Source organism: Carcharhinus amblyrhynchos, chromosome 27 (genome assembly GCF_965287045.1).
Source record: "Carcharhinus amblyrhynchos chromosome 27, sCarAmb.v2.hapA, whole genome shotgun sequence".
NCBI classification, from domain to species: Eukaryota; Metazoa; Chordata; class Chondrichthyes; order Carcharhiniformes; family Carcharhinidae; genus Carcharhinus; species Carcharhinus amblyrhynchos.
This window is the reverse complement of record NC_137350.1, coordinates 40,128,470-40,152,829: the sequence shown is the minus strand read 5'-3', so window position 1 is coordinate 40,152,829 and position 24,360 is coordinate 40,128,470. Positions and strand designations below refer to the sequence as shown.

General features: G+C 45.8%; 1 protein-coding gene across 1 annotated transcript; it reads left to right on the top strand.

The window, feature by feature from the left end:
• Positions 1-17,489: 17,489 nt before the first annotated feature.
• LOC145359274 (cholecystokinin-like) lies at positions 17,490-24,113 on the top strand. The gene is made up of 3 exons (XM_080213817.1): positions 17,490-17,529; positions 20,630-20,845; positions 23,986-24,113. Exons 2-3 carry the CDS (start codon positions 20,632-20,634, stop codon positions 24,111-24,113), a joined length of 342 nt encoding a protein of 113 aa, XP_080069943.1. The 5' UTR covers positions 17,490-17,529; positions 20,630-20,631.
• The last annotated feature ends 247 nt before the right edge of the window (positions 24,114-24,360 follow it).

The following is a 24,360-nucleotide window of genomic DNA, read 5'->3' as shown; positions in this document are numbered from 1 at the left end:
TGAGCAGTCCTCTGCTATTTCCACCCTCACTTCCCTCAGTTTCCTCGGGTAAACCTCATCCAGTCCTGGTGCCTTATAAACTTTGAGTATAAATAATCTATCCAATACTGCCTCCTTTTCAATTTTAAACCTTTCTAATGTGATCGGCTGGGATATCTTGCTCCACGTGTATACATTTCCTTTTTGCTTCCTCGTTATCCCTACTCCTCCTTATCCTATCAAATAATATAAACAAGCAGACTGCATGGCTGAAATATCCGTAATGCTGGAATTAGTGAACATCACCAGGTCAAGACCAGTTGCAGAGCTTAATATCAAAGCAAAATACTGCAGATGCTGGAATCTGACACTGAAAATGCTGGAAAATCTCACCAAGTCTGACAGCATCTGTAGAGAGAATAGAGTCAACGTCTCGAGTCTTGATGACCCTTCATCAGAGCTGAGGACAAGGAAAATTGGACAAGGTTTATACCATGAGTCGGAGGTGTGGTAGATAGTGAGGAAGGGTGTCTTAGTCTACAGGGAGACTTGGACAAGTTGCAGAGCTGGGCCGAGAGGTGGCGGATGGAGTTTAATGCGGAAAAGTGTGAGGCAATTCACTTTGGCAGGAATAACGGATGTGTAGAGTATAGGGCTAACGGTAGGACTCTGAATGGTGTGGATGAACAGAGGGATCTAGGTGTATGTGTACATAGATCCCTGAAAGTTGGGAATCAAGTAGATAGGGTTGTTAGGAAGGCATACGGTGTCTTGGCGTTTATTGGTAGGGGGATTGAATTTAGGAGCCGCAGCGTCATGTTGCAACTGTACAAAACTCTGGTGCGGCCGCACTTGGAGTATTGTGTGCAGTTCTGGTCCCCACATTATAGGAAGGATGTGGAGGCTTTGGAGAGGGTGCAGAGGAGGTTTATCAGGATGTTGCCTGGTATGGAGGGGAGGTCCTATGAGGAGAGACTGAGGGATTTGAGGTTGTTTTCGTTAGAAAGAAGGCAGCTACGAGGGGACCTTATTGAAACATATAAGATGATTAGAGGTTTAGATAGGGTGGACAGTGATAGCCTTTTTGCTTGGATGGAGAAAGCTAGCACGAGGGGGCATAGCTTTAAATTAAGGGGTGGTAGTTATAGGACGGATGTCAGGGGTAGGTTCTTTACCCAGAGGGTGGTGAGGGATTGGAATGCCCTGCCTGCTGCAGTTGTAAATGTGCCTAGTTTGGGGGCGTTTAAGAGATCCGTGGATAGGTTTATGGATGGAAAGGGTTTGGTTTAGGTTAGAGGGTCATTGCTTTTTTAATTGGTCAGCGCAACATCGTGGGCCGAAGGGCCTGTTCTGCGCTGTTATGTTCTATGTTCTATGAGGGTGGGAGCGGGGCTGTAATTGATCAGAATGGCATAGACAAAATGACCAAGGGAATGTAAATGGTGATGATAAAGGCTAGGAATGGTGCTAAGAGCATCCATTGAGAGGTAGGAATGTGTAAATGGCAGAACAAATATGCAGAGTTTAGGAATGCAGCAGAAGGTAATTGTCGCAGTCAGTGGGTTGCAATGGATATGGGTGGACACTATCACCTGAAATGGAGAGAGGTCAAAGAAGGGAAGTGTCAGAAATGGACCATGTGAAGGTGACAGAGGGGTGGAAATTGGAAGCAAAATTGATAAATGTTTCCAGGTTCAGACAAGAGCATGAAGCAACCACAAAATGGTTGATGGTGTACTGATAAAGGAGTCATGGGATGGGGCCGGAATAGCACTGGAACAGGGAATGTGCCACATAGCTCATAAAGAGACAGGCGTAACTAGGACCCATGCAAGTGTCTGTAGCCAAAGCTTTTATCTGGAGGAAGTGAGGTATGTTAAAGGAAAAATTGTTGAGTGAAAGAACCAGTTCAGGCAGATGAAGGAGAGTGATGGTGGAGGGGGATTGTTCAGATCTCTGTTCAAGGAAGAAGCAAAGAGCTTTGAGGCAATGGTGGTGGGGAATGGAGGTGTAGAGAGATTGGACATCCATGCTGAGGAGGAGGTGGTTTGGGCCAGGGAACTGAAAGGTGTTGATATAGCGTAGGGCATCGGAGGAATCATGGATGTAGGTGGGAATTTGATGCGCTACTGTAATCTGAAACAAAATATCCAATGTTTAAAAATAGATTTACTCTTTCAAAACCCAACTATATTAATAACCTTCCTGGAGCTAAAGTTCCCTTAAGAACAAGTTCAGGTTTAAATGTCAGGTCAATTGGAAAGTTTGTGTGTGTGTCATAGAATCATAAAGTGAGTCATAGAAGTTTACAAGATGGAAACAGGTCTTTCAGCCCAACTTGTCCATGCCATCCAGTTTTTACCACTAATTTAGTTCCAATTGCCCACATTTGGACATATCTCTCTATACCCATCTTACCCATGTAATTGTCTAAATGCTTTTTAAAAGACAAAATTGTACCCACCTTGACTGCAACCTCTGGCAGCTCGTTCCAGACACTCACCCCACTGCGTGAAAAAATTGCCCCTCTGGACACTTTTGTATCTCTCCCTTTCACCTTAAATTTATGCCCTCTAGTTTTAACCTCCCCTACCTTTGGGGAAAAGATATTGACGATCTAGCTAATCTGTGCCCCTCATTATTTTATAGGCCTCTAAAAGATCACCCCTCAGCTTCTACACTCCAGAGAAAAAAGTCCCAGTCTATTCAGCTCCTCCTTATACCAGACTCAAACTATCAAGTCTCAGTAGCGTCCCAGTAAACCTCTTCTGCATTCTTTCTAGTTTAATAATATCCTTTCTATAATAGGGTGACCAGAACTGTACACAGTATTTCAAGTGTGGTCTTATCAATGTCTTATACAACTTCAACAACACATCCCAACTCCTGTTCTGATCAATGAAATCGAGCATGCCAAGTGCCTTTTTCACCACTCTGTCCACCTGTGACTCCACTTTCAAGGAGCTATGAACCTGTACCCCTAGATCTCTTTGTTCTATAACTCTCCTCAATGCCCTACCATTAACTGAGTAAGTCTTGCCTTTATTCAATCTACCAAAATGCATCATCTCACGTTTATCAAAACTAAACTCCATCTCCATTCATCAGGCCACTGGCCCAATTGATCAAAACCCTGTTGCAATCAGAGGTGACTTTCTTCATTGTCCACTATGCCATTAATCCTGGTGTCATTGCAAACTTACCAACCATGCCTCCTATATTCACATCCAAATCATTAATATGCTCCTAGAGCAATGTGTCATGGAACCAACAGGCTATCTTGGATCTGGTAACGAGACAGTTTTAAAAAACAATGTCAGAGTAAAGGTCCCCTAGGAAGTAGTGATTGTAACATGATAAAATTTATTATGCTTGAGAATGAGACAATTGGGTCAGAAACAACTGGATTTAATTTAAATAAAGGGAATTCCAATGAAATGAGGATAGAGTTAGCTGAAGTGTACAGGGCAGTTAAATTAGCAGGAAAGGCAGTGGGCCTTAGTTTCTGCAGAACGGCCATCTCCATTGGATTGCCACTCCAGATACACTTCCCTTCGCTGTAATTCCACACTCAGGCTCAGTGAGACTGGAGCTGTGCAGCACACCCCTGGCAGCATTGGCAAGGAGTAACGGGGGTGCAGAAAGGTAAGACGTGGCTTCTTTTTAAGGCAGTGTTTCACCTATTTCTGCAGATCATTAAGAATCTTATAATTAGTTCCCCAGAAAGTTTAATTGCTGTGTTAAACGTGTGGTTCAGCAATATATCAGGCAGCTTGGGGTGGTAAGGGTTTATTACAGTATCTATCAGCTCATTCAAGGATTTTGAATCTGGAGTTGTTGGGTAGATTAAACTCTTTATGATAGTGAAAGTTGGGGCCCCACAAGGGCCAGGAAGGTGACTTTTTCCATTATTCCCCTTCTATCCCATTTGTCCAGAAGAAATATTGAATGCACTTGACAGACTGGGGCCAATTCTCTGCATCATACAGTTCCAATTTCCCTAATAGTGGCTTTTCAAATCTCCCTGTTACTGCCTTACTGGGTCTGTTGGAAAGCAAATGTATCTGAATCATTCCTTGTTCCTCAGTTTAATAACCCAGGATACCCAACTGGAAAGAAACAATATTTATTGTCAAACACAAACTAAAGCCACGACTCCATAACATTCATACACAATCCAACCTGGACAACAGTTCTGCAGACCCTTCCTGGTGCCTGCCTGAGAAAGGGCTCAGGTGATGTGTTCCATGGGCAGGCCATGGTCTGTTACCAAGGAATGTGTATTTAACAAACCCAACAGGGAGGTAATTAGAGTTTCCCCATGGGGGTTATCACTTTCCTTTTCATATTTAAATACTGTTCAACTAGTAATAATTGAGCTGCTGCATTTGTTAGTTATAATTAAACTGTGTTATTAAATAAATTTGTTTCACTATAAAGATTCGTACTTTGTCAATGGCATGTATGTATGGGTCTCTATGTGTGTGGGTTTCTGTGTATATATGGACTCTGTGTGTGGGTCTCTGTGTGTATATGGACTGTGTGTGTGGGTCTCTGTGTATATGGACTGTGTGTGTGGGTCTCTGTGTGTATATAGACTCTGTGTGTGGGTTTCTGTGTGTATATAGACTGTGTGTGTGGGTCTCTATGTGTGGGTCTCTGTGTGTATATGGTCTGTGTGTGTGGGTTTCTGTGTGTATATGGACTGTGTGTGTGGGTCTCTGTGTGTGGGTTTGTGTGTGTGGGTCTCTGTGTGTATATGGACTGTGTGTGCGGGTCTGTGTGTGTGTCTCTGTGTGTATATGGACTGTGTGTCTCTGTGCTTGAGTCTGTGACCCTCACTGGTGCATGTCAATATTCTATGTTTTGAATGAATGTGGATTGATTGGTAAAGTTCAGTCGATGCACAGCGGTAGGAGCAGGTGCTCATTAATCAAACCAAATTGATTTTGTTCGACAGTTTGTCTAATTTTATGATCTTTGGGTAAATATATTGATCTGATCAGCAGCAGCAGTGATAGTTCTGGTGAATATTTGCATTTTAAATGTTTCCTTGCCATTTCCCTTTCAGATACTGTGTGAGCTGATGTGCAAATCCCGCACCTCCTGTTTCTTTCACATTTCTGAGGTTTGTGGTTCTCCACCTAATCACACGAGAGTCCTGATTATTGTGGAGATGGGCCCAGTCTGCGGCAGCCAGGCTTTCTGATACCCCACTCTGCTGTCTATCACCAACCCGCTTTACGGTGAACCAAAGGAAACAGCCATTCTCACGGCTCACAGTCAGGCAGTCTTCACCTCCAGACTTACAAATACGGTTCAGGAGGAGGAACGAGTTTACCTTCACTGACCTTTCCCATTGGGAGAGCTATTGATGATCCTTCATGGCCTTCACATGCCCCCCCCCCGGGGTCCACATCACTCCCAGCATCCCCACTGTGAGGAGGTTCTTTCCATCGCTTGCCAATCACACTGAGGTCCATCGATGGCAGGGCTGGGTCAGGCAGTGCCCACCAAAAAGGGGACCTTCTTTTTTTGGAAGGAGCTTTGCAGAAGTAGGTTCCTCCTCAAGTTCTGCATCAGCCTAGAGGCTCTCTTCTTCAGGCACCATCTCAGAGTCCATACCTACACTATCTGCAGGGACCAGAGTCAGCCTGAAGCTCAGGGCTGCCACTGGCAGTGGCTACCTCAATAGGTAATGGCTGGGGCGAGGACTCCCTGGCAATGAGGTAATCTGAGTGCCTTTTTAGGGTTTTACCTTAAACTTTGACCTTGTAAGATACTGGTCCTGTTTTCTCCGTTATGATCCCAGGGACCCATCTGGGATCATCCCCAAAGTTCAATACACCAATCAGATCATGAGTTGCAGAAGTTCTTTCTGACCTCCTGGGATTGAAGTTTCATTTTTGGCTTTCCTTTCGGAGCTCCGCCTTCACCTTCTCCTCCAAGTTTGGGGATAACAAGTTCAGATCCGGTACAAAGCCATCATCCCATCAACAGCTCTGCTGGAGCAACCCCTGGTGTGGTCCTGTGTTGGAATAATAATCATGTGAATTTAGTCTCCATGGATACCATTGGTTGTTTCTTCATAACATTTTTGAAGGTTTGAACCACCTGTTCTACCAGTCCATTTGACAACAGGTGCAGTGCAGATGTGTCAGATACCATTGGAAAGCATGAAATGCTGGAAATTACTGCTAGTTAAGGCCATGCCGTTATTGGAAACCAGGACCTCCGGTATTCAGTGATACACATGTCAGCTTATGTGCAATATAATATTATTATGTAGCAACATAATGAGAGAAATACCACAGAAAAAGTTTGCTGCAGTCTGGTTGCAGTACTCAGTGTGTGCTGGAGCTTTGCTGTAGTTTCTCGATCATAGCCTGAATAGTCATGGACCTCGTGGTGAACCACCAACCACTCGGAGTGTGCATCCACCATGATTACAAACACAGAACCCATGAAGGGAGCTGCAAAGTCCACATGTACACACACCCTTGGCCTGCCATAGGTGTAGGGAGGCTGAGGTGGGATATTTCATTTTCCTGGCATTTAAATTTTTGCGTTGGGGCACCGGATAGGTCAGACTTATCACAAAGTCAGAGCCTCGCATACTGTAAAAAATATCACTTTTTGTTTTTCATCTCTTTCACTGCACAGAAGTAGTAATGATGTGCTCAGTGTACTGGACCCAGGCTTCCCCACTGCTTCACAAGGTTCAAGTTTCTCAAAGAGACGTAATGGCTTTCTTATTGGAGAAATTCTTGACGTTCAAAAATTGTCTGGAGGAAAAGATGGGAACAAAATAAATTTTCTCTTTTGTCTCTTTGTCGCCAATGTACTAATTCAGCCACATGCCGGTTTCTGTCAGCTACATCCTTCCTGTGAACCAAAGGAAAAGGCCGCTCCCACAGTTTACAGTCAGGTAGTTTTCACCTCAGGATCTACAACTGTAATCTGGGGAAAGTTAAAGATACCAGCTGGTTAAAAGTTAAAAATCCCATTAGGCAAGCTTCCAGCTGCTCAATAAGGCAGCTCATCCTCCACCAAGCCCACAGGTAAATCCATCAGTGATTCCCCATGTGGTCTCCATGGTCATCATAACACCCACACATTCTGTTCAATTCCATCAGTGATTGTCCTCCTGACGTGACAATCAAGTATTCTGAAGGCCGAAATTGGAGAAACTGCAGCTCTTTTCAAAAGTTTACTGTCAGATCCTTAACTCTCACCAAATCCTGTTCACTCAGCCCCCTCATGGTGTTTACTAACCTCCAGTAGCTCCCATTTTGACAATGATTTCATTTTTAAAAATCTCTTTGTTTCCAAATCCCTCCATGGCCTCACCCCTCCCTATCTCAGTAATCTCCTCCAGCCCTACCATCCTCCAAGGTCTCTGCACTCATCCAATTTCAGCCTCTTCAACATCCCCCAGTTTCCATTGCTCCTCTGTGGGCAGCTCTATCCTTAGCTGCCTGGATCCTGAGTTCTGGAATTCCTTCCTAGGTTTTTCTGCCTCTCTCCCCCGAAAGATACTCCTTCAAATCCATCGCTGAGGTGAAGCTTCACGTCATTTGTCCTAATACCTCCTTACGGCTTACTGTCTATTTCTGATAATGATGTTTCTGTGATTCTCGTTCAGATGTTTCACCATGTTAAGGACACTATATAAATGCACAGTGTTGTTTTTGTTTTGCCCTTGTCAATACAATCCTGAAAGCAGGCTCTGATTTCCAAATGATAGCAGCTGCTGTGCTTTTAGGTTCAGCAATTTTTAATTAGTATTTTTAAAATCCTATTGCCTATCATCCCCAAACAGATTGAATAAGAAGATGTTGATGAACCTGGCCATAAAGGAACGAGCACCAGGTGGAGAAGAGACTGATTGATGAAGACATCCGGGAGAGCTCTTGATGCAGTCTCTCATCCTGGAGCATTGTTCAGAACAGCCAAGGAGGTCGGCATTTTGTTAGAAGGAGAATTGTAAAATCAGTCCAGTTCTCGTTTCAGTGTTATTTACTGCACCTGTACACCGTGCCCCCAGTTTTACCTCATTGAAGTTTGCTTCTTACTTTAGAATTTGAATGAATTCTGATTATGGGGTAAATTTGTGAGCAGGAACGATCAGACTCTGACCGTGTGTAATATCCTGGAAAAGGGAACAGAGCTGATCTTTCGAGTCCAGGAGCATCTGGACTCAAAACGTCAGCTCTTTTCTCTCCTTACAGATGTTGCCAGACTGGATGAGATTTTCCAATGTTTTCTCTTTTGGTTTCAGATGTGTAATATCCATGTTAGGAGTGAGAGTTAACTGCTGTTTGCTAGCTTTCTGTACCTCCCTGTTCTACCCTTGGGGAGCAATGTGAAGCAGTGATGGTTGGAGCTTGGTTAACAACCTTGCAGACCACAACATTAACGTTACTTCCGTATTAGTACAGCTCTCCTTCCAATGTCTGTCTCTCTCCCAGCCATGAGGGCGTTCGTGGGCAGTTTCATGGGCAGAATTTAGAATGCTTCCACGCCTGTATAAAGAGCTGGGGGCTATCTACAAACTGGATGACCAGAGTCATGTTTTATCAGTACAGAGACTTGGTTAGACCACAATACTGTGAGCAGCTCTGGGCTCAGAAAGGCTACATTGACCTCAGCGGACTACAGTGTAGGTTTACCAGAATGATAAACACACTCAAAAATATAGCAGTCAGAATTCTCTGGCCAGTATCGCGCCCCCCCCCGCCCCCCCAGCCCAGCCCAACCCACCCCCTCCCAACCCTGCTGCTGCCAAATTTGACACTCAGTCAAATCTCTATCCACAGCAGCGGGAATGGAGAATCCTAGCTGCGGGTGAGCTTGGAGAATTGCAGCTGACATTATGATAAGCGAATATATAACCTATTGTCCAGGGTTTAGAAGGTTGATTGGATTGGAGTTTTCAGGATTCTAATGGGGTTCTGCCGGGTCCACTAGACTGTAGACATCGCTACACTCTTAGCCTACCAGATGGTTAATCAGGCTTCAGTCTGTCCACTGCTTCACGTTGCTCTCCAAGGGCAGAACGTCAAGATGCACAAAACAAACAGACAGCAATTACTTACTCTGACTCTCAACATGGATATTACACATGGTCAGAGTTTGATCATTATTCCAGCTCACAAGTTTACCCCTTAATTACAATACCTAGCTATGACTGTACCACTATATTCTGCACCCTCTCCTTTCCTCCTCCCCTATGTACTCTCTACAAGTGGTCAAGCTTACGAAGCAAGGTGTATTGCTGAAGCACAACTTAAATGCGAGCTGCGCAAGTCCAGAGCCACCAGCGCAACAACTACAGCATCTACACAAGTCTGTCCAATATGTGCCAGGACATTCCGTGCCCGAATTGGCCTGATCAGTCATCTTCGGACACACTGCAACCAGCCTCAAAATGACTAATGGTGTCGAGGTCCTCTTCGATGGACGAACAACAAACATCTATAAATGGAATGTTTTGTCTGTTAAGCGCACAAGAAATAATACTTTTCACTATACACCAATACATATGACTATAATAATCCAAATCAACATTCAAATTCTAAAGTAAATCGCAAACTCCAATGAGATAAAACTGGGGGCATTGTGTACAGACACAGTAAATAACATTGAAACTGAAACCGTCCTGAAGAAGAGACACTCAACTCAAAATATTGATGCTGTTTCTCTCTCCATAAATGTTGCCCGATCTGCTGAGTTATTCCAGCATTTTCTGTTTTTAATTCAAAAACTCAATGATTTTATAATCCTCCTTCTAACTAAATATCATCATTGGAGCTCTGTTATTGAACATTGCCATGAGTTAATGCAAGAGCAGAGATTAAAAGAGGTTGAGGACAAAACAGGTGAATGCCAGAGTGAGGTGAGAGTGATTCGAGTTGGCATCAAGGAGTCCTAACAAAACTGGAGCCAATGGGAATCAGGGAGAAACCTCTCCGCTGGCTGGAGTTATACTGAGTATAAACAAAGCTGATTGTGGTGATTGTTGGAGCCAATCAACTCAGCCCAGAACTTCTTGAAGGAGTTCTTCAGCAGAGTGTCCTCAGTCCCACCATCTTCAACTGCTTCATCAACGACCTTCCTTCCATCAGAATATCGGAAGTGAGGATGTTCGCTGATGACTGTACAGAATGGATCATGGTCTGTTCCATTATAATCGATCACAGGAAAACTGAATCTTTTGTCAGGATTTTCCACGTCTCCTGCACCATCATTGCTCTAATTTGTATCTTGTTTGATTGACAAACCCTGTGAAGCAGGTGCTTATTTAATGAGTTCCTGGATTGATGGGTCTGTAATGATATAAAGGCCTTCTAGGGTATGTGTAGGAAAATAATTAAATTCAATTTACATATCAGTGTATAATTGGATCCCATGAGTATTATCCACTATTCATTGGATGGTTTGGGATTTTCTACAATGAATTTTCTCCTTATCTCTTGCCCCGACCCTTCTCCCCAGCCCAAATCCCAAAGCAATAATTCACTCGGGGATTCACACATTCATCAGCACCGTGTTCTCATGTGAGTGTCAGATGTCCAACAAATATTCCACTCTGAAAGCAAATTCCATTGATATATCGTGTCCAGCACAGTAAAACATTCCAATGCTGTAGGAGTGAAATTCAGCAACATTTACACTGAGTCACATGATGAGAAGTTGGGATCAGGGGATGAAAGCTTTGGCCAAAGATGTGGACTCTAAGGAGTGCCTGAAAGACCAGAGAGGGGCGAGAGAGAGAAGGTGGGGGTAATGACCTGAATGGGGCCCACGCATTTGGCCTCTTGGTGTATGAGCTCCCTGATAAAGGTCATTATTGTCTGCCCAATCAGGGACCCTCGGGTCCACTGAGGCTCCAGATTCTACAATGTTCCTGAAGCACTCTAGGAGTGGAATGTAGAGTTTATAAATAAAGGGAATCAGGTGATGGGGCACTGGCCTCTGAGGAGTTATTTCACACCAGTGCAGAGGTGGGTGTGGGGGGGGGAGGATGACCTCGTCTTGAACCTGCTCCTGAGCCAAGCAAGGTCTGGCATCTACAGGCCCAGGCAGTGGGCGATCGAGGGGGTCATCCATCCCGACTGCCTGGCCCTCTACCGCGGCTATGTTCGCGGCCGGGTGTCCCTGGAGAGGGAGCACACGGTGTCCGAGGGCACCGTTGATACTTTCCGTGCCCGCTGGACCACAGGGATTGGGGTGCATTATTGACTCCTTTAATCACATTTTAATTTGATGTTTTAAGTTTCCTTTCTGCTTTGTCTTTTGTTCTGGGGGGTCCCCCTCCTTTTGGGGAGCTGCCCCTTTTTGAGTTGTCCCTGAGTTAGTTTGATTTTGTTTATTTGGTTGGAATACTAAAAGAGTTCCCTGATTAAGGTCATTATTGCCTTCCCAGTGAAGGAGCCTCAGTTGGATATGAATATGGGAGTGTCAGGTCCACTGAGACTCTGGATCCTGACTATGGGCTCGATTTGCGTGGCGCCTGTTTTTGGGCACAAAAACATGGTAAGTTTGGGTGTGAGGCCATTAATGCGATCCACGCCTGCACAGATGGCCACATTTACATGTATTTAAATTGAATTAATGAACTGCCCACCCAACTTTATCAGCATTTCCCCCTTTACCACCGTGTTCGCCAATCCGGAACCGCGCCGTAATGGACCTGCTGAATAAAAGTCTGTTTCGGGCGCTCCAGCTGCTGAAGATGTGAGTTCAAAGCTTCTAACAGCTTCCTGGTGGGGGAGGGAGGGAGGCAGGTCAGATGTTCCTCTGGAGGTGGGGGATGGGAGTCAGGCCAAATTGTTCTCTTGGGGGTGGGGAGTGGATGGTGGTCAGGAGGAGGGAGGCAGGTGAGATGGATCTCTGGTCAGGGTGGGGGGGGAGGCCTATTGCTTACTGGTGGGTGGGGGGAGAATGGGATGGGGAGATCCACTGCCACTCTGTGGGCAATCGGTCGGAAGGGGGGAAGGGCTAGGGGTCGCGTTCGGTCTGGGTGGTGGGGGGTTGGATAAAGGGGGACAGTTATGCTGTGGAGGTGGGGGTGAAATCTATGGGGGCCACCACTCCCGCTTTTCACTCCCGAGCCACTTTCCCCACTTTCCGTGACCCTGGAACAATGTGACACAGGCGCGATTTTCAAATTTCAGAGCCGCAATCTTTATTTTTCAGGCTGAGTGTCTGGGAACAGATTTCCAAGTCGGATCTGAATTGCGCCCAGATTCAGCACGTAGAACAAAGATGGTAAAATCAGGCCCAATGTACCTGAAGCAGTCCAGAAGTGGAGTAGAATTTATAAATAAAGGGAATCTGGTGAAGGGGCAGCGGCCTCTGGGGAATTATTTCAATGGGCTGACAGTCTTCAGCAAGAGGAATTCTTGTTCTAGGAGCTGAAGGCAGGGTTGGTGGAGTGGGAGCAGCCAGATTTGGTACAGCACGGAACCCTCAGAGGGTTGGAGTGCTGACTATTGTGCAGTGGGGTATAGTGAATGGGACTGGGCTGGAGTGGGGTGAGGTGGGGGGGGAGGGTCTCTGATTAATTTATACAACCCTCTACACTGGAGCTCCTGAACAAATGATGCAGTTAGCTGGTGGCGAGGGAATGGGAGGCACCTTGAGTAATTGAAACAATTGTAGTTTTAGCCGATGCACCCAGAATTCAGCTATTTTCATGTGACCTGGGGTTGTTAAGTCAGCAGCAAGATAACCCTCAAGTCGTTGTACCTCAATCCTCAAAACTTCAGCAATAGCTCACTGTAATACCTGATCAATCATTGTCTCTGAAGGATCTGATGCAATAGCAAGAAGAGCCAATTTACAGCAAATAGAACTCATGCTCGGGGTGAATTCACCAACAAGGATCTATTTTTGTTTTGCGTAGAAGGATTCATGTTTATTTCATTTTCAACCCACTTCTACTGAAGCCTTTTTTCTTTGTTTTGCTTTTAATACATTGGTCCCAAAATGTTTAATTGGTAGCCTGGGCCAGATGAAGTGCTTTGATAACACAGCTTTGTAGTTTGAACAAAGTGAGCTACATTCTTTAACTCCTCCAGCTAAAGTGGGCACGTTCTTCTGTTAATCCAATTAGCAAAACCCTGTCATTACTGGGAGCGCCTTCACATCTCCTGGGGACTGAATCCATCTTTTCATACTCCTTTTTACAGAAATTATAAAGTAAATGTTGTCACATAAAAATGGACAAAAATGGAGGGGAGTGAAAATAGTCTGAATCATAGAATCCTACAGTGCAGAAGAGGCCATTCAGCCCATCAAGACTGCACTGACTCTCTGACTGAGATCTTATCCAGGCCCTATGCCCATAACCCCACACATTTACGATGTCTAATCCATCTAACCTACAAACCTTGGGACAGTAAAGTGCAATTTAGCACGGCCAATCCACCTAACCTGTAACATCTTTAGAGTGTGAGAGGAAACCAGAGAAAACCCATGCAGACATGGGGGGAATGTGCAAATGCCACACAGACAGTCACCCAAGCCGAGAATTGAACCTGAGTCCCTAGCGATTGAATCAGTGTGCCACCATGAAAAAGTTCAATGGATGAAACTGCAATTTAATCATACGAGCGTCTTTGGCTGTTATTTTAACAGATAAATTTATTCATTGAAAATCTGTGGTCAAATTCCAAGCCAATCCATGTACTTCCCCAGGAGTTACACTGGGAGCAGTGCGAATCATCAACTGGAACTGTAGCTGATGGAATCGAAAGTCCTGTATGAACATTACCAGACAGAGAAATTTCCTCGATTGCATCAACTGGCCTTTCCTCTGTTCTTCCTAAGAATCCATCCCAAGTTCCACCAGCTCAGTTTGAAGGAGAAAATGGGGCCTCAGGAACCAGAGTTGAGTTCGGGGTTGCACTCTGCACCACAACTGTTATATCAAAGCGACATGTGGTCTTTTTCAGTTTATTTGTGGAATTTGAGATCTCCGGGGCACGGATGGGAGTGACCCTGGAGTCCTGACAATGCTCGTATTTCCACAGACTGATGTACGGCAGGGAAACAGGCTATTTGGCCCAAATTCCCAGTTTGTGCCCAATATGAGACACCTCCCACTTCATCTCACCCTATCAACATGCCCTTCCATTTCCCTTTTTGTCATGCCTTTATCTAGTTTTCCACTGTATCTTTCTGTGTGTCGCTGCAGCCATCCTTCCCTGCTCCCTTTACCTGACATTAAGTGTAACACCAGGAACTCTCGGAAATCAGTAAGCACAGCACTGAGCAACTCTCAAATTTACTGGGAGCTCTAGCTGTGATCACATCGTTGACACACACTGCAGTGTTGTGAATTTGGATAAGGCACTTTGCTGCGTCAAACCGCAGTGTGTATGTCAATGCCCCTCAGTCACTGGGTTTAATCTTCTGGAATTTCTTTTTGAACTCACAAACTTCAGAATCGCACTCTCCAGTTTATTAACTCAGACACAGACTGGTGAAAGTGACAAAGTGAAATGTGGTAATTTTGGAAAGGAAGAACTTAGAATAATTTGGGGTTACCATATTCCAGAGTGTTAGATGAAATTGAGAATATGAAATGAATAATAACAGCACACACATAATTAAACATAATCTTTCAAATCCCAGCAATAGTACTGAGGAACATGCCACTCCTAGACAAACTGTTCCAATACAGCTACCACACTGACACCTGCCTGACATTTTGGAAAATTGCCCAGTTAGATTCAGTCCAAAAAGAGCAGGACAAATCCATTCCAGACAATTACCATTCCCGAAACAGCATTTACTGAACAAGAGCAAGCTCACTGAGGGAACTCACCAAGGCTTCTTAGACAGAACCATCCAAACCCACCACCTCATAGAGTTATAGAGGTTTACAGGGTGGAAATAGGCCCTTCAGCCCAACTTGTCCATGCCACCCTTTTTTAAAACCCCTAAACTACTGCCAATTGCCCACATTTAGCCCATATCCCTCTATACCCATCGTATCCATGTAACTATCTAAATGCTTTTAAAAGAGAAAATTGTACCCGCCTCTACTACTACATCTGGCAGTTTGTTCCAGACACTCACCACTCTCTGTGTGAAAAAATTGCCCCTCTGGGCACTTTTGTATCTCTCCACCCTCACCTTAAACATATGCCCTCTAGTTTTAGACTCTCCTACCTTTGGGAAAAGATATTGACTATCTACCTTGTCTATGCCCCTCATTATTTTGTAGACCTCTATAAGATCACCCCTCAGCCTCCTACACTGCAGAGAAAAAAGTCCCAGCCTACTCAGCCTCTCCTTATAACTCAATCCATCAAGTCCCAATAGCATTCTAATAAATCTTTTCTACACTCTTTCTATAATAGGATGACCAGAATTGCACACAGTATTACAAGTGTGGCCTTACCAATGTCTTGTAGAACTTCAACAAGACATCCCAACTCCTGTATTCAGTGTTCTGACTGATGAAACCAAGCATGCCGAATGCCTTCTTTATCACTCTTTCCACCTGTGACTCCACTTTCAAAGAGCTATGAATGTGTACCCCTAGATATCTTTGTTCTGCAACGCCCTACCATTAACTGAGTAAGTCCTGCCCTGGTTCAATCTACCAAAATGCATCACCTCGCATTTATCTAAATTAAACTCCATCTGCCATTCATCAGCCCACTGGCCCAATTGATCAAGATCCTGTTGCAATTGGAGATAACGTTCTTCATTGTTCACTATGCCACTAATCTTGGTGTCTGCAAATTTACAAACCATGCCCCTATATTTTCATCCAAATCATTAATGTAAATGACAAATAACAGTGGGCCCAACACTGATCCCTGAGGCACACCGCTGCAGAACTAGAGGGCACAGCCTCAAAATAAGGGGGGGGGGGGGGGCGGCAGTTTACAACAGAGTTGAGGAGGAACTTCTTCACTCAAAGGGTGGTGAATCTCTGGAATTCTCTGCCTATTGAAGTGGTGGAGGCTACCTCGTTGAATATATTTAAGTCACGGGTAGAAAGATTTTTGACAGACAAGGGAATTAAGGGTTATGGGGAGAAAGCGGGAAAGTGGAACGGATCCACTTCAGGTCAGCCATGATCTTATTGAATGGTGGGGCAGGCTCGAAGGGCTAGATGGCCTACTCCTGCTCCTATTTCTTATGTTCTTATGGTCGTAGTCCTTCAGTTTGATAAACAATTCTCCACAACCATCCTCTAGCTTCTGTCAAGAAGGCAATTTTGAATCCATTTAGATACCTCACCCTGGATCCCGTGGGATTTAATGTTATTGCAACAATCTACCATGCGGTACGTTGTCAAAGGCCTTGCTAAAGTCCATATAGACAACGTGTACTGCACTGCCCTCATGTACCTTCTTGCTTACCCCTTCAAAAATCTCAATTAAATTTGTGAGACATGTACCTGTACCACCTAGAAGGATAAGAGGATCAGACACATGGAAACATAACTGCCTGGAAGTTTCCCTCCAAGTCGCACACCATCACCTTGGGTCACTGCCTGTTGGAGTCTGCATGTTCTCCCTGTGTCTGCATGGGTTTCCTCCAGGCACTCCAGTTTCCTCCCACAGTCCAAAAGACGTGCTGGTTAGGTGCATTGGCCATGCTGAATTTTCCCTCAGTGTACCCGAACAGGCACCAGAATGTGGCGATTAGGGAATTTTCACAATGACTTAATTGCAGTGTTAATGTAAGCCTACTTGTGACACTGATCAGTAAACCTAAACATAATTAACAACTCTGTGGGTGTACTTGTACAACATGAACAGCAGCAGCTCAAGAAGGCAGATCACCATCACCTTCTTAAAGGTAATTAGGGATGGGCAGTAAATTCTGGCCTAGCCACTGATGTCCAGATCCCATGATAGAATTTTAAAAATTACACACACACTCCTTACATATAGACTCACATTAACACACTTGTACACAATAGCACACACACACACACTTCACACACAAAAATTGTCACACTAATACACACACATTCACACAGTCACATTCCTCACACTCACAGAAATACATACCTGCACACACTTTGATACACGCCACACAGGTACACAACTCACACTAACACACAGGCAAATACACACACACACACACTGCACACATACACTGCGCGCGCACACATACTATACACACATACTGCACACACACATACTCACACACACACATACACACGCATGCACACACATACTGCACACACACATACAAACACTGCACACTCACACTCTCATAATTCACACCCACATTCATTGGATCTAAACTTATCTGCCTGAGAACATTAAACAATGATTCTAATCTCATCCTCCTGTTTTTTTGATGAACCTTGAGAGAGTTCGGAAAGGATTTGAACCTCAAATGACGCAGAGAAGTTTTTTTGACATTTATTTATTTATTTAGCTTCCTCTGTGTTTAAGATCAGACACGTGAGTAATGGGTTGTATAAAAGATGCAGAGAGTTGGGACTGAACAGCCAGAGGATCCCGGAGTTCAAATCAGCACCTTGGACAGAGGCAGGCTGCAGAGCGGGTGAGCGGCGCACACTTTCTCATTCACTTTCTCAACGCTTTCTACCTTCCCACTTTCTCTCCTTTTTACCCAGTATCTTTATTTTCTCTTTCTTTTCCATTATTTCTCCTCGCTTCACTTGTGATCTCTGACTTGCTTCTTCTCCTCCCTCTCTCCCTTCACCTCCATCCCTCCTGTTCCAGCTCCTGCCTCGGGGAGTGTGTGAACTGATCTGCATTCAGGAGGGTTTGATTCACACAGGAAAGGGGCTTTAATCCCATCTGAACCCCGCCAGATTCCCCCTCGGCTGGAATGTCAGCTTCAGAGTTGGTGCTTCTGTCAGTGACCCACCCGGGACTTTTCCCCGGGGACATTGTGTCAACCAGGATGAGGTTTTATACTGAGAGAGAAGTGGCTCCAAGAGTCCCAGAGTCACCCAGAGTCTCAACAGCACTTCAGTGCTGAGGGAGTGCCGCACTGTCAGAGGGTCAGTGCTGAGGGAGTGCCGCACTGTCAGAGGGTCAGTGCTGAGGGAGTGCCGCACTGTCAGAGGGTCAGTGCTGAGGGAGTGCCGCACTGTCAGAGGGTCAGTGCTGAGGGAGTGCCGCACTGTCAGAGGGTCAGTGCTGAGGGAATGCTGCACTGTCAGAGGGTCAGTGCTGAGGGAGTGCCGCACTGTCAGAGGGTCAGTGCTGAGGGAGTGCCGCTCTGTCAGAGGGTCAGTGCTGAGGGAGTGCCACACCGTCTGAGGGTCAGTGCTGAGGGAGCGCCGCACCGTCAGAGGGTCAGTGCTGAGTGAGCGCCGCACCGTCAGAGGGTCAGTGCTGAGGGAGCGCCGCACCGTCAGAGGGTCAGTGCTGAGGGAGTGCCACTCGCAGCCTGCTTCATTGCCTACATTACAATGTTGGCTACACTTCAAAAGTATTGATTGTCTGCCACTTTATAGGATGTGTAAGGTGCTATAGAAACGAAAGATAATTTTTTCTTTGATTACACATCTACCCAAGACTCAGTCAAGATAACCTGGATATATGTCAACATTGCTTCAACTTTATGTGCTGAATTCAGTGTGTTAATGTGCATGAGAAAATAGGTAGGATATCAGTGTGGGAAGAGGTCATTCTGCCCTTGGCTCTGTTTCGTAATTGAATGAGATAATGATGGACCTACTCCAAATACCCATCCATTCCCATTGTCCTTAATACCTTTAGCTAAGAAAATGTTTCTGTCCTCAAGTCTAAGATTAACAGTTGGTCCAGCATCAATTGCCATTTGTGGCAGAATTCCAAATGTCTGCCAAGCTTTGAGTGTAGAAATGGTTCCTAATTTCACTGTTGACAGATCTGGATTCACCACTGGATTCTGTCTCTCTGAAACCTCTCAATGATCTGAGCAGGTGCCCAGAGTGACCCTGCATCGGGGGGAGGAGGGAGGGGGCAGCATCTGCTGCAAAACAAATCCTGATATTTTATGACTTTATCCTGAGCATGAGCAAATTAACTGAGAGCTCTACCCGGAGGAGGAACCCTTACTCTTTACACTTTCCGTTCAGTTCCTTCCTCCCTCTCCCCCGCTCCCCCCCCCCACCCCAATTCCATCCAATTCCTCTGAGTAAGAATCTCATACTGTGGGTTAGGGATGGCACGGTGGCACAGTGGTTAGCAGTGCTGCCTCACAGTGCCAGGGAGCCAGGTTCAGTTCCAGGCCAGTTCATTGTTTGTGTGGAGTTTGCACGTTCTCCCAGTGGGTTTCCACCAGGTGCTCTGGTTTCCTCCCACACTCCAAAGATGTACGGGGTTAAGGTTGATTGGTTGTGCTAAATTGACCCTAGTGTCATGGGGATTGGTGGGGAAGTGGATGGGTGGGATTGTGGTCAGTGCAGACTCGATGGGCCGACTGGCCTCCTTCTGCACTGTAGGGATTCTATGTTCCGGTTTTGGGAGAAGTTGAGGGCCAGAGCGGGAGAATCTAATCAATGCCAGGGGCAGATGGTATTGCAGCTGCAAAGCAGTGGGATGGGGCTCAAGAGGCTGTGATCAGAACGAGGGAAACAGCTATCTGTGATTTTGACAATTTTTAGCAGCTCTGGGAGAGTGGGAACGTTTACTGTATTCATGTGGAAAGTTAATTCAGGGGGTGGTGTGTGTGTGTGTGTGTGTGTGTGTGTGTGTGTGTGTGTGTGTGTGTGTGTGTGTGTGTGTGTGTGTGTGTGTGTGTGTGTGTGTGTGTGTGTGTGTGTGTGTGTGTGTGTGTGTGTGTGTGTGTGTGTGTGTGTGTATGTGTGTGTGGTTGGGTGGGGAGGGGGAATGTCACCAGGATGAAAGTTCACCTCTGCTGGCAGCCCTTGTCTCCATCTTGTTTATCTCCCCTAATATCTTGAAATTGCAATCAAATCTCCCCATCTGAATCCGGGGAACACAATCCTAGTTTGTGCAATCTCTTCTGGTCATTTACACTTGGAGTTTGGGTATAATTTTGTGAATCTGCTCCTGCTCCAACGTGAGTCCATCCTTCCCTCAGTGGTCAGCTTTGAACTGACCCCAGCTCTCCAGCTGTGTTGTAACTCAACGGTAAATTCTACAAGTTTCTATTCTCAATCTCGTAAGATCATAGAAACCCTGCAGAACAGAAGGAGGCCATTTAGCCTATTGAGTCTGTACTGACTCTCTGACAGAATATCTTACCCAATTCACTCCCCTCCTCCACCCCTCGCCATATCCTCAAAACCTCACACATTTACCATGGGAGGAAACCGGAGCACCCGGAGGAAACCCATCAGACACGTGGAGAACAGGCAGATTCTGCACAGACAGTGACCCAAGGCTGGAATTGAACCCGGGTCCCTGGCACTGTGGGGCAGCAGTATTAATCACTGTGCCACCTCTCTAGAAATAAAGGCGAGCATTCTTGTGGCTTTTCTGATTATCTTGTATCTGTTTGTGACATTTTAATGATCTATATACATGAAGCTCAAAGTATCTCTGGACCCCCACGTTTTGTCATTTACAAACCATCCTAATTCTGTCCTTGTTAGCTGCTCAGTAATGATATCCGATTATGTTGAAAGATACTTTGTCCATTTATTGTTTATGGATGCCTGTGTGTGATTTGTTTCTTGCAGATATGACCAACACCGTGTACATCAGTGTTCTAGTGTTTGTCCTGGCAACAGGCTGCCTGTCAAAGCCACTCTCTGGCCCTCACCATAATGGAGGAATCACCCTGGAACGCACCGGCAAGTACCCATCAGGCAATGGGGCTAGTCCACTGGGCCGCAGGGCTACCCCTTTAAGAGCAGAAGATCTGATATCCAAGCTGCTACCTCAGATTCAAGAAGGTACAGTGGGAATGCCTGAAAAACATGTTCAATAAAGTCTTCTGCAAATTGTTTCCCTTTCTTTCCAGAAGACTCTCGCTGGGTCACCATATCGCCCTTAACATAGAGAGGCTTCCTGCAGGGACTCCACCGAGGCACAGGGATATTGGACGGGTAAATCTGAACAGGCCGACCGTCCCTGTGCAGTACTGATGGAGAGTTGCACTGCCAGAGGTGCAGCCTTTCAGATAAATCAAGGTCCTATTTACCCTTATCCTCTCAGGGATTTTCACAGTAACTTCACTGCAGTGTTCCTAGAATCCCTACACTACAGAAAGAGGCCATTCAGCCCATTGAGTCTGCACCGACAACAATCCCACCCAGACTCTATTCCCATAACCATGGCCAATCAATCCAATCTTAGCATACCTTTGGAGTGTGGGAGGAAACCGGAGCAAACGGAGGAAACCCACGCAGACACGGGAAGAATGTGCAAACGCCACACAGTCACCCGGAGCTGGAATTGACCCTGGCTCCCTGGTACTGTGAGGCAGCAATGCCAAACAATGTGCACCATGCCGTCATGTTAATGTAAGCCTATTTGCGACACGAAAAATAAGCTTTAAAGAAGTGGACATATTAGATCTCAAATCCAGTGGGGGGAGGGCAGGGAGTAGGGAGGGGGGCAGGCAGGATAGGGCAGTGGATTCATTCCAATGTCTTGGCCAAGAGCTGAATCAACATTACTAAACTACATTCCTTGGTCATTATCACATTGGTGTTTGTGGGATCTTGCTGTGCAAATTTCAGTTGCTCTGCCTACATTCCAACAATAATCTTCATTGTCTATACATTGCCCTGCAACAATGAAGATGTGAGGGGCTACATAAAAAGCCAGCTGGTTGGTTCAGGAGGAGGGGCGAAAGGTTTGAGAGGGGGTTTCGGTTGGTGGGGGCTGTGTGACTGGGGGCAGCTTTAGAATTGAAGCTGTGAGTCTGCGGAAGATATGAGGATTGGGAAACAATGGTCATCAGGAATGGAAGGATGGGATTTGTTACGAGTCAATCTCACACAGCAGAGTAAAAACTGAGCTGAAGTTTCTGAAGGTTGAACGATGGGAGGTGAAGGAGCGTGAAAATAATCAAGGCTTGGAGGTGACCAGAGAATTTCGGCAGCTGGTGCGCAGCGGAAACACAGCTAGGGTGGCACAGTGGCACAGCGGTTAGCACCCAGTTCAATTCCAGTCTTGGGTCACCACCTATGTGGAGTCTGCACATTCTCCCCGTGTCTGCGTGGGTTTCCGTCGGGCGCTCCGACTCCCTCCCACAATCTAAAGATGAGCGGGTTAGGTGGATTGGCCGTGCTAAATGCACAAAATTACAAGGATAAGGCAGGGAGTTGGGTATTGGATTTAAGTACGATGTTGTCTCAGAGAATCAGTACAGATTTGATGAGTGAATAGCCTCCTTCTGCACTGTCAGCATTCTGTGTTTGGTAGAGTCAATGGTTTTTGTCACAGAAAATGTAGCTGACATCAATTGGTACATAATAGGCCCAATTTTACCATCTCATTGTGCCCATTACCGGGCGTGAAATCTTGGTAAAGTCGGGCATGAGACGAGTAAGGTGATCCACACCCGTGTGTCTGCCGATTCCCCCTTTACCAAGAGCTGAAAATGGCCACGATTGGAACCACAATGAAATGGGCACGACAGCCATTTAAGTGAATTTGCATGCATTTAAATTGACTTAATGAGCTGCATGCCCAACTTTACCGGGACTTCCCCCTTTACCACCACATTAACCCATCCAAAATCACTGAGAAACAGACATGCTCAACAGAAGTTCGATTCGGGCGCTCCAGTTAGTGAGGAGGTAAGAGCCGAGCGTCTGACGGCTCGCTGCTTGAGATCGTGGTGGGGGGGGAGAGTTCAGCTGCCACTCTGCCTGAGATTGGTAGAGGGGGGGTAAGGGGTAAGGGGACCACGATCGGTCCGAGTGGCGGAAGGAGTGGGGGGATAAGGGAGTCAGTAACACTGTGGGGGTAGGGCAATATCTGTGGGGGCCGGAGGGGGGGGGGGCATTACCCAGCCCGGGAGGGATGTGGCAGGGGAGCCTCATTCTGTCATTTGTTTCTCTGCACATGCGCAGTTGGAGGTGCCGATCGGAGATGCGGGATTTTCCGGTGCCTTAAGCCCCGCCCACAGATTTGTGCAGCGCAATTCGGAATCGTTGATATTTTTGTAAGCAGGATGTGTTTGGGGGCACCTGAGAATGGGTCTAAAAGTCGGATCTAAAACAATCCCAGTTTCAAGTCCTCTCAGAACTTAGAATCAAAATGGTAAATTATGAATGTGTGTGGAACTGTATCCCCGTGAGAGTCAGTGTGTGTGGGACTGTATCCCAGTGAGAGTCAGTGTGTGTGGAACTGTATCCCAGTGAGAGTCAGTGTGTGTGGAACTGTACCCCAGTGAGAGTCAGTGTGTGTGGAACTGTATCCCAGTGAGAGTCAGTGTGTGTGGAACTGTATCCCAGTGAGAGTCAGTGTGTGTGGAACTGTATCCCAGTGAGAGTCAGTGTGTGTGGAACTGTACCCCAGTGAGAGTCAGTGTGTGTGGAACTGTATCCCAGTGAGAGTCAGTGTGTGTGGAACTGTATCCCAGTGAGAGTCAGTGTGTGTGGAACTGTATCCCAGTGAGAGTCAGTGTGTGTGGAACTGTATCCCAGTGAGAGTCAGTGTGTGTGGAACTGTATCCCAGTGAGAGTCAGTGTGTGTGGAACTGTATCCCAGTGAGAGTCAGTGTGTGTGGAACTGTACCCCAGTGAGAGTCAGTGTGTGTGGAACTGTATCCCAGTGAGAGTCAGTGTGTGTGGGACTGTATCCCAGTGAGAGTCAGTGTGTGTGGAACTGTATCCCAGTGAGAGTCAGTGTGTGTGGAACTGTATCCCAGTGAGAGTCAGTGTGTGTGGGACTGTATCCCAGTGAGAGTCAGTGTGTGTGGAACTGTATCCCAGTGAGAGTCAGTGTGTGTGGAACTGTATCCCAGTGAGAGTCAGTGTGTGTGGAACCCATACCCCAGTGAGTCATTGATCAGAAGAAGGAAGACAGTAAAAAGTGAACAATGCGAGTAGGGTCTAATCCTGATTTTTGTTTCAAATAGCTGGGATATTGAACCAGGCCGACCGGTATCAGTTACGGGACGTGCGCCATCAAATGCATGACAGAGATTACACAGGCTGGATGGACTTTGGCAAGCGCAGCATCGAGGAGTATGAACTGGACTCCTAAATCACTATTCCAAGAAAATATATTTGTGTGTAATGCCATTCACCCAGTGTAAAAACAAACTGAACTCAGAATCTCTCTCACTGTTTCAGTTATAAACCCATTCGCAAAATAATGCAGAGAAGGATTTTTGATCCATTTAAGAATTATTGGAAAATTTATCGGTGTTGATTTTACTGAAAGAATTTGATATTTTTTGGTTGTTTTAATAAATGGTCTAAGTGTTGTGTACCACATTTTGTGTTCAGAG